The sequence below is a fragment of the Pipistrellus hanaki genome (assembly GCF_964339955.1).
Source record: "Pipistrellus hanaki genome assembly, chromosome: 7".
Lineage (NCBI taxonomy): Eukaryota > Metazoa > Chordata > Mammalia > Chiroptera > Vespertilionidae > Pipistrellus > Pipistrellus hanaki.
In genome coordinates, this window is record NC_140509.1 from 13,316,439 (window position 1) to 13,328,026 (window position 11,588).

At 37.3% G+C, this 11,588-nt stretch overlaps 1 protein-coding gene across 1 annotated transcript in view; it reads left to right on the forward strand.

The window, feature by feature from the left end:
- The window catches only part of CDC5L (cell division cycle 5 like), a 45,545-nt gene extending 36,098 nt beyond the window's left edge, over positions 1-9,447 (forward strand). Inside the window, exon 16 of the mRNA XM_084889809.1 lies at positions 30-9,447. Coding sequence (XP_084745935.1) covers positions 30-134 — 105 coding nt within the window. The 3' untranslated portion in view covers positions 135-9,447. The remainder of the gene's footprint in view (positions 1-29) is intronic.
- The last annotated feature ends 2,141 nt before the right edge of the window (positions 9,448-11,588 follow it).

An 11,588-nucleotide genomic window follows, 5' to 3' on the forward strand; every position in this document is an offset into this window, starting at 1 on the left:
TAATTATTTCATATCTTTGTCTCTTCAAGTGTCTTAAAGAAGACGTACAGCGGCAACAGGAAAGAGAAAAGGAGCTTCAGCAAAGATACGCTGATTTGTTGCTGGAGAAAGAATCTTTAACGTCTAAAATGTGAAGCACAGTGTGTACTGTCACAAGATGAACTAATTGCTGGTTTTCGTACCCTGGAAGGCTGAAACTGATGTTTATCTTCATTGACAAATTTGCCCCTATCTGTGGTCTTCAGATTGTTTATTTTAAACGGTATCGATCTAACACATTCTGTGTATAAATCCTTTGACTCCACAGGACATTTTAGGGTTTAAATTATGACAATCATCCTTTTATCAGTGTCACATTTGCAAAAAATTTTTTTTTCAGTTTCGGCCTTTATTTTAAAAGCCTGATTTTTAAGTGCCGCTTGTGAGTATACTCTTGAATAAAAACCTAAAAAATTGAGAATGTAGCCTTTTGTTTGAAGTAATTGGATACTTAAAAGTGCCCACAAACCAGCGAATATGTACTCTGTATCATATTTAATGAGTAACTCTAGGATAATCAAATGGTGATCTAGCATCTTAACTTAAATTCTAAATAGGCAATCCTTTTGTGGCTTTGTTAGTTTTTACTGTTTTAGCATAGAATGATCATTTGTCTATACACTGACAAGATAGATTAACTTTTTAATACCTTTTTCCCCCCTCAATATAATTTTAGGGATGATATCTTCTCTGCCCAGCTACTTACATGTATAGTTTATGGATTAGGGCTCACAACATTTCTTGACTTGTTATTTTCTTATAAATATTTTTCAACAAAGACATTTTAAAGATTAATTTCAACAAGGCTAGTAAACTTTTAATTATTAAAGCTCTGTGTTTATCGTAAGTCAATCACACAAATGTAGAATTTGGGTAATAGATGGGTAGAAATGAGAAGATTTAACTTTATAATAATGCATAGGAAATCATTTAGGACAGTCGCTGGCCATCAGTGTCAAAAAAGGGCAAAAATATGTTGAATTCACCAAATAAAAAAAAAAAAAAGCCTAATTTTAGAATATTAGGGTCTTAAAAGGGAGGGAGGAATACATTCATGAGATATTTATTGTCAGAGTTCTGGGGATAGAACAGTTAATAAAATAGGCATACTTCCTGTTTTGTGGCACTTAAGCTTATTTGACAATGACAGACAACTAAAATTCAAGTGTTTACTGAGCGACTCTTACATAGTAGGAACTTTAAAACATTGAATGGTTATTAAGACACAGTTCTTGCTGTCATGGAGGCGGCATTGTGGGGGAAATAACCAATATGCAGGGAAAAGTATCAGATCGTGAACTTTAGATTCAGTGGAGGGAATTAACATAGAGTGATGAGAAATAGCAACTTGTGGATGCTCTAGGTGGGGGGATCCAAGAGATCTCTAGGGAAGAACATTTAAGGTAGGATGTGACTAATTCTTAGAAGGAGCCATCCTGTGAGATTCAAGGAGAGCCCAAGGCCAACAAAGTGAAAAACTAGCACAAAGGTGTGTTTGAGGAACAGAAAGTCAGAATGGCCAATGTCCAGATGGCATTTTTATAAGGCCTTGTTGTATAGGGCCATATTTATAAGGAATTTGGATCTTATTCTAACTATGATGGGAAACTTTCCTTCTAAGCAAAGGAATGACATAGTTAGATTTGTTATTGGAACATCCTGTGGCCCTACTGTGTGATCTCTCCCCAGGTTGAAAATATGGAGTCTAGTGCAGTGGTCTAGGCACACAGGAGCGACTCAGACTAGGAAGCAGTCCTGAGGGAGGCATGGAAAGATCTGAACAGCAATAATTCTGGCCAAGTCACAAATTTATATTTTCTTGGTATCTACTTAATTCTAGTCCTTTCCCTGGTAATTTTGCCTGGGTTTTCTAAGAATTACTTTCATAGCTATGACTAATGATGTCTTCCTAATAGTCTTATTTAATTTGTGTTGCATGTTTTGTTGGTTGAAATGCTTAGAACAACATAAAATAACGACCGTAATGGTAGACATTCTTGTTTTGTTTTCTGATGGGAACATCCCTAGCAGTGTTTTACCTTTAGGTTTGCTGTTTTTAGTCAACTAGATATTCTTCATCTAGAAAGGAAATTTCCCTCTATTTTTAGTTTTTAAAGAATTTAAATTAGGTATGGCTCAGGAATTTAGTCAAATATGATTTTTGGGTATCTATTAACATAATTATATAATTATTTTCATTTGATTTTGTTGATGACATTTTTGAAAGTGAGAATACATTTGTTAAAGCTGGGGATAGTGATACAAGGAAGGGCTTGGGACAGAAGAAGCAGGAGGAGAGAGCCTAGGCAGGCTGCTGTCACTCCCCAGAGATGTTCCAGGAAAGAAATGAGCCAAGACTGGGCTGCTTTAGCGCGCTGAAAAGTCCCATGAAGGGCGGCCTGGGAGACAGGTGTAGGGGTGAGCCCTGCCCTTCTCTCCTCTGGTTGCAAGTGTCAGGAGACCCTTTGTGTTTAGGAGATGCCGGACAGTGGGGAGGAAAGGCGTGGGTGCTCCCAGAGGAAGAGCGTTGTTGATGACATACTAACAGATTTAACATTTAACCAGCTTTGAACTGGGATCAGGTAGAGTAATTTTTAAAAAAAAAAGAAGTTTACAGTTTACCTGCATCTTACATAGACTTGAATTATACCGATTTAAAATTGTTGACCTAATAATAGTAGTCAGGACTAAATTTGATTTCAAAATTTGAAGTAATACATATACAGTAAACCCTTGATTTAATGGACTTCGAATTTAACAGACAAAATTTCAGTTCATATATCATATGTGAAGATTAACACCCTGTTAATTTTAAAATGCTTTTAACCAAGATTTGCTTATAATTAAATTAACAGGTTATTTTGTTGTTATTAATTCACTGATATTAACAATTTTCAGCAGATAGGCCATATGTTGGAAAAAATACTGTAGTAATTTCACTGACATAAATAAATATTATGCAAGTAAATATTACATAGGTAAAACTGTAATCTACATATTTAAATCCAAGAATCAGTGCTCATAAACAATGTTTAGCAAATGATTGGCATGTGATCAAGCAGGAAATTGGATCTGTTGTCACGTGGTGTGACATTCTGCAGGAATTTTCTTATGGGGGCAGATGTTCTGGGTGCTAAGCCATACCCCAGCCATGTGCATTTCTTTACTTGTGGTGACTGGTGAATGCAGAAAAAATTTAAAATTACTGTAGTACATACAGAAAGCTTTTCTGTGAAATTAAACTTTTCACACATAATTTTAATCACAAAATGTATCTTCAGAAGTAAAACAGCCCTGACCAGCCCTGACCGGTGGTGCTAAGTGGTTGGAGCATGGTTCATGCACCAAAGGATCGTAGGTTCAATTCCTGGTCAATAGCACATACTTAGGCTGCAGGTTCGATCCCCAGGCCTGATCAGGGCGAATGCTTGGAGGCAGCCAATAGATGTGTCTCTCTCATATCAATGTTTCTCTCTCTCTCTCACTTTTTCTCTTTCTCTCTCCCCTCTTCTCTCCCTTCCACTCTCTTAAAAAAAAAACAAAAAAAACACGAATAAAAACAATCAATGGAAAAAATGTCCTCTGGTGAGCATTAACAAAAAACCACACACAAAATACAGGGAAACTAATTTGTCTATTTTTTAACACCCATTTGGAAAAACTACTTTACTATATAATGGACTTTTGGCTTTAACAGTTACACCCCCTTGCCCAAATTAACCTGCTTTATTGACGTTTTACTACTTATGGCTTAAAAAGTGACCAAGAATTGCATTGCATAATTTCAAAACTGGCATCTCAGTACATTTGTAAAGTGTTCATGCTTTTGCCACATAGCAATACAGCTTTGGCTGGTAAACAAACATGCCATCACACTTGGTTAGTATCCTGTGAAGCTCTGGTCCTTACCAGCACCCTTGGAGCGAGGGTCATAGTTATCTATTCTCTTACAGGCATTCATGAGGTGGTAGTGTTAACACTGGTATTGAAAAGGATGTTCAAGTCTCTAACTTTGGGACAGAAATGAAATGTGATCAAGATCCTAAACTACCACTGTGAGCAAGAGTCCTTTTTGAAGGAGGAAAATAAGAAATATCAGCCTCAGAAAAAAGACACTGCAGTGATTGTGACTTCTGTTGTTGCAACTGTGCAGCCCCTGCTCTTACATTTATTTTTCTGGGAAAATTAGTTTCAAAATACGTGGTGTCCTCTGGAATGCATTTTTCCTAAAATGTGCCTGCCTTAATGTTACTGTAGAATTTGATTTGCTAATATTTTACTTAGGAAAATAGCATTTTTACATGAGTGAGTTTGGCTATTGTCCAAGTTTTGATATAGGGATTTTGCTAGCTCTATAAAGCGGATAGGATAACCGTATATATTTTTCTATGCATTAAGCAGTTATATTATAGCACAGGAGTGATTTGTTCCATGAACTATTGAAGGACTGTGCTTATAAAACTAGAGTTCAGAGCCCTTTCTGGAAAGAATTTCTTGATAACTATCAGTTTCTTTTGTGACTATTAATATGTCATCTATTTTAAATTTAAGTAAATTTAAAAATTTGTTTCCAACTGCATTTTCCTTTTGTGTTTATTATTTACTAACTTAGGTAATTTATATTTTTCTAGCAAAAAAATTTTTTTTTGAAATGCAGTGCATTTATTAGCATAGAATTTTAATAGGAAGAATAAAAAATTTCTATTGAATTTGCTCCTAGGTTATAAAAAATTTACCTTAGGCCTACCACTTCTTATTTTTTTTCTTGCTAATGGTATCTTTTTCCCCCCTTCAAAACACTTTAGATTTATCCAATTGTGATTTTCTATTAATTTCTCATTTTATTTTTATTTTTGTTTTCTCTCGATGTCTTCCTTATAACTTTTGAGTCTGATGATTATTTTTTTGTTTGTAAACAAATTAATACATTGAAGGCTTTTGTTTTTCTCTAATTTTAAATATGCTCACATCCTGGCTATGTTGATGTGTTTTATAAGTAGTTTATTGTTGTTTTAAAGTTTTGGTTTATTAAGAATATTTAAAAATTTCTGTGTTGTTGGCTTTTTCTTTATTTTTCAATTTTTGCTACTTGTAGGGTTTTATCCTTGTGGAAAGGAAATATGGCTTACATACTTTTTGCCTTTTAGAATTTATTGAGGTTTTGGGGCCTCATTTAAAAAATATTCTGTGGGTGTTTTAAACGAAGGTTTAATCCATTTGTGTGGGACAGGTGAACATGTGTTTCACTTCATTCATCCACTTTAATCACATTATTCCAATTTTTTTTTGGTTATAAACTATCATAGACTAGTAATAATCTTTATTTTATTGATTTTTTTACAGAGGAAGAGAGAGGGATAGAGAGTTAGAAACATCGATGAGAGAGAATCATCGATCAGCTGCCTCCTGCACACTCCCCACTGGGGATGTGCCCGCAACCAAGGCACATGCCCTTGACTGGAATCGAACCCGGAACCCTTCAGTCCGCAGGCTGATGCTCTATCCACTGAGCCAAGCCGGTCCCGGCTCAATTTTATCTTTTTAAAAAATATATATTTTTTATTGATTTCAGAGAGGAAGGGAGAGCAAAAGAGAGAGAGAAACATCCATGATGAGAGAGGATCATTGATTGGCTGTCTTCTGCATGCCCCTTACTGGGTCTCAAGCCCACAACCCAGGCATGTACCCTTGACCGGATCAAACCTGGGACCCTTCAGTCCGCAGGCTGACGCTCTATCCACTGAGCCAAACCAGCTAGGGCTCTCAATTTTTATCTTGTTTTAGCTTTTGCTTTGTGTGGCTTGATACTATTATTTAATGCAGATACTTGTGTCTGTTAAGTACAATTTATAAGGAAGATTTGCTAGTCTGTAAAGTTATTCTTTTTGTCCTATTTATGTTTTTTTTTCCCTTGAATTTGACTTCTTGAATACTAGAATATTTCTGTCCTCTTTTTGTTTATATTTGCTTGATAAATTAATTTTTACCCTTTTATTTATAACGATATACTTTTTAGTTGTCTTTTACACAGCACATGTCTTTTTATATTTCAGCACATTTGGAGAGTCTTTGCATTTTACAAGGGGAGTCTAATCCATTTGCTTTTGTTAGTTTCTCATTTTGTTCTTCTGTGATCATGTTTTACGCTTTCTCACTGATTCCTCTTATTTCCTAAAAAAAAAGACTGTCATTTTCTGGCTTTAATTTTCTTATTGATTTGATTTAGAAAATACACATCTTTTTTAAAAATCTTCACCTGAGGATATATGCTTTTGTTGATTTGAGAGAGAGAGAGAGAGAGGGAGAAACATTAATGTGAGAGAAATACCAATTGGTTGCCTCCCTTATACACCCTGACCAGGAATCGAACCCACAACCTTTCCGTGTATGGGACAATGTGTCAACCAACTCAGACACACCGTTGTATGCCCTCTTTTAAACCTTACAGGTGATTAAGGGTTCATTTAGGGTTCATGACTATTCAGGAGAAAGAAAGCCTACCTGAATTTGAACAGGGAAAATTCAGTATGAAGAATTAGTAACTAGTAATGGGATTGATTTACCAGAAAGAGAGGCCCCTCCATCTCTAAAAAGTGCAGGATGAGTGGCTGCAGGGAACAGCCGCTACTTGTAGACTGAGGGGAGGACTCGAGGAAGGGACAGACTTGGACGAGCCCTTGCCCTGCCCGCAGGCTGAGATCGGTCTCATTGAAGGCGATGTGTGGCCCGCTGGATGCAACGTGCTGAGGTGCCACGGTCAGGTGACAGATGGGGTCAGGGAGTCTAGGAAGTCATGGGTTGGGGTGCCAGTGCCCGTGAGAAAGCTGCCTCTGGGCCTGCACACCTGGAGAATGTGCACCACGGCTTTCCCCCGGCGCCCGCCAGACAGGCACGTGCTGACAGTGGCTCAGCAGCAGCACGAGGGAAAGGCTCTGGACCAGGAGACCGAGCCCCTTCCACCTGCAGTGTCCCTCCGGTGCCACCAAACACTGTGTCCACGGGCAAATGAGACAGTTTGTGGGTGGCTTTGCAGCTGGCCCAATAATCACTGTTTTCCAGAATCATACTCAAGCCTGTATTTTTTCTTAGCGGCTGACTAAGGAATGAAGCCGTTGTCTGGATCACTTTAATTCCATTAGCAGCTCCTTTATGCCATGGGAAGGGGACTCTCTCTATTTTCAGTGTGGGGAATCTCCAGGGTATGCGTGCTAGTTCACCATTCAATGCTGTTTATTTCATCTGCTTGTTTTCCCTGTGGCCAGTCGTTGGGTTTGGATCCAAGCTTTTCCTCTCTCTTCCCAGCCTCTTGTGCTCAGGGCAGTCCTTGGAAGTGTTTCTTGTCCTTACCTTCCCTACAAGCCTACACTATTTTTTTTTTGGGTCCCCTTTATTCCACATTTTCAGCCAAAGATAAAACAAGGAACAACATTCAACAATATTCTTTCTTTAAAAAAGTTTATTTTTATCAGTAATATGTGCATGTGTTTTACAAATTAAGTTCTGGGATGATGGTGATGGCTAGAATATAGCAACCAAAAAACCCCGGACAACATTTACAACATAACTAGATGACAAGCTGTTCATCCCCATGAACTCCAAAATATGTGTGCTGTGGAGTCTGTGCAGGAGAAATCATCTGATACACCTAACAACAGGAGAACCTTACAGTAGCCAGTGGGTATTCATGGAATGAGTAGTAGACCAATTAGAGAACAGTGGCTAAAGTTTGATGACGAATCAGCAACCTCAATGATTAAGATGTCTTTTTTATTTTTTATTTTATTTTAGGTAGGTCTAAATATTTCAAAAGTCTTCCCATCTCAAGGCAAGATGTTTTTCCTTTGGGGGAAAAAGTACAAATATATGGGTCTTATTATCAGCTATAGCATATTTGTTAACTGACCGTGTTGATTTATGTGGTTCCATTTGGTAGCCACTGGCCATGTGACTGTGGAGCACATGACACGTGGCTGGTTCACATTGCTGTGCTTTAAGCAACTGATTAGGAATATAGTATGAAAAAAAATCTCATTTAAAAATATTGCTTACATGTTAAAATGAGAATATTTTTGATAATAGTAGTTTAAATAAGATAATATTATTGAAATTAAGTCCACCTGTTTCTTTTTACCTTAAAAAATGTGGCTAGTAGAACATTTAAAATTACATGTGTAGCTTGCAATATATTTCTACTCACAGCACTGTTTTAAGTTTTTTGTTATTGATTACTAATTTAATTCCATGGTGGTTTGAGAACATACTTTGATTTCAGCCCTTTTAAATTTATTGAAATTTGGTTTATGAACCCAGCCTATGGTCTGTTTTGGTGAATGTTTCTTGTTCACTTGAAAATGTCTATTCTGCAGGCTATTATGTTCTATAAATACCAATTAGGTCACATTGGTTGGTAGAATCCAAGTTTTCTGCATCTTTAAATATTTTTTTTCTCTCCACTTGTTCTGTAAGTTGCTGAGATAGGTATGGTGAAATAACCAACTGTAATTGTGAATTTGCATATCTCTCTTCAGTTCTTCCTTTTTTTTTTTTTTTTTTTTGCTTCTAAACAGAAGAGTTTAGAAGTTAATGTCTACATACACATTTAGGATTATTTTGTTTTCTTGTTATATAAATTGTCACTTTTGTCATTATGAAATGTCCTTTTTATCTGGCAACATTCTTTGGCCTAAAGCCTACTTTGTCTTATATTAATATTGCTACTCTAGTTATGATTAGAGTTTGCATGATGTATCTTTTTTCATATTTTTATTTTTGACCTCTATGTTTTAGTTAATGTGGGTTTTTGTATGTATCATATTGTTAGTTGGGGTAGACATGTATCTTAGACTGCTTGATATTCCACAGGTCATTAATATTTTATTATTTTTAAAAATTATTATTCTTTTTCTCCTCCATTCTTTGTATTATATAAAGCATATTGCAGTTTTTTGAGTTTACTGATTGCTTTTTTCTGCAATGTCTAATTTGTTGTTATTCCTTTACAGTGAAATGTCCACATCAGATATTATATTTTTGTCTTTAGCAGTTCCATTTTCTTTTTTACATAATTCCTCTCTTCTTTATATTTTCTTTTACATCCTTGAGCATATAGAGCATGTTTATAAATATTTTAATGTACTTATCTGCTTATACCATTATGCCATTTTTGGGTCTATTTCTATTGACTGATTTTTCTCCTGGACCCTGGCCATTTTCCAGTTCTTTGATCTATCGTAGTACTAAGAAAGATGACACACATTATGAATGTTACATTGCTGGCTTTGTTATCTTTGCATTGGGCTTTATTCTAGCAGATAATTTACTTGCAGATCTGTTTAATCCTTTTAAGGTTTGTTTTCTAGCAAAATGGCCCATGCCTGTTTTTGTAAATAAAATATTATCGGAACACAACCACGCTCATTTGTTACTTATTGTCTGACTGCTTTCACACTACAACAGCAGAATTGCGAAGTTGTAACAGAGACCATATGGCCTGCAAAGCCTAGAATATTTACTTGTCTGATCCTTACAGAAAAATTTTGCCTAACCCTACTCTAGTGAAGTATTTATTTTAAAATGAATTTGTAGGCAAATATCTAAAAAGAGTCTCAGTTTTAATTTCTACTACAGTAAATATCAACAGCTATGACCCTCATAAAAAGTTTTGGCATTCTCAATTTTTAAAAGTAGAGGAATCCCGAGATCCCCCAAATCAAGGCCTGCCAATTTAGATTAAACTTGTTGGACGTAGGAACACCTTCTGCTCAGAGACTCCGCAGGTCTCCTGGTCTGTGATCAGAAGTGCAGAGTGCCCTCTCTGCTGGGCCGGGCAGCCCCCTGTGTCTGGGAATGGCTGGTGGTGGCTGCACCTTGTATGTTCAGTGAGTCACTGTCCTCTCCTTACTTGCATTACTGAAGTCTGAGGTGTTCAGTGTAAATAAGCAGCAGAAGCAACTGGCTGGATTTTGTTGTTTTGTGTTTCTTGATCCTAGAGAGGTGTGCAAAATACAGTCATGAGGGAACACTAAGCAATTCATGCAATAAAACCTTACATGCAGATGAGGTGACTGAAATCTCATGAGGGCAGTGGATTTGACCAAATAATGAAATTAATGTTCAAGCCAAGTCCAAGGCCTTGCCTTGTTTTTCCACTGTAGCCAGCACCATGGAATCTTAAATTTCAGATCAAAGTAATCCCAGAATGCTTGCTTGTTTTTAAGTAACAGAACCCTCTGTAGTACTGTATCTAGTGGTGTGGAGGGACTCATCTGGAAAACTGGCATAAGCTGATGGTTTAAAGAAATGCACATGCTTGATTCGTGCATAATTTGGAGGATCTTTTCTATATCTTGGGACTATATATTGTCCTGATAACTTTTAAACTGAATTCATGGAAGGGCAATTGCCTTCCCATCAAGCACCTGCCCCCTTTCCCACCAAGAACATTTGGCTGAACGTACTTGAAAATTGTCCTGGTACAGCAGCACTACTTACAATAGCTGAGATTTGGAAACAGCCCAAGTGCCCATCAATAGATCAGTGGGTAGAAAAGCTGTGGTACATTTACACTATGGAATATGATGCAGCAGTAGAAAAGAAGGACCTCTTATCCTTTGAGACAGCATGGAGGGGCCTGGAGAGTATTATGCTAAGTGAAATAAGCCAGTCAGAGAAAGACAAGTGTCACATGACCTCACATGTGGAATCTAATGAACAAAATAACCTGGTAAGCAAAATAGATCCAGAGATATGGAAGCACAGAACAGACTGAGGAATCTCAGAGGGAAGAGAGGATGGGGAATGGGGGGGAGGGGATGGAGAGGGGACATCTGTAATACTTTCAACAATAAAGATAAAAATTAAAAAATTATCCTGGTGGAACTATCAAGAAGGCTTTGGGTCTGGAGGTCAAGAGGGAGGTTGTTATTGGAGACTGATCTGTCTGTACTTATTCGAGGAACAAACATCAAAAAGCACCTCTTACCATAACAGCTTGTATTTAGTAAACATCTGTCATACTAGGGACAATTGTAAACCCCTCTGTGCATTAATTTAATCCTCACAAACTGAGAGAGGTATAGGTGCTCTATTATCTTCATTTTATAGAAGCAGAGTAAGTGGTTTGAAGGGGCAAATTATAACTGGGGCATTTTGTTCCTAATTAAGGCTGAGTTAAGTGAAAGGAAACAAGAAGAAATAAATGAAAACATCAACATCATTACTAATGAAACCAGACTGGAGGATGGAGCTTAGATTTGTGCTAATAGTGACTTCCTAGTGGTCCCACCAACCTCGACTCTCAGAGCAGCCCCCTTTGAGGCCAGTGTGAGTTTGCAGAGCAGATGCATTTACCAGGCTGCTGCCTCACACTGGTCTCTCAGAGCTTTGGTCCTATACATTTGATGGGTTCTGGCAACTTCACAAAGCAGGCAAGTTTACAAAGCATGGCTGAATCCCTAGGAGACAAGCTCCAAGATGACAATTTCAAGAGAACCTAGCTGTTGGTAGGCAGGCTGGGCAGGGAGTCTGGGCACTGATGGCCAGCTGCCAGG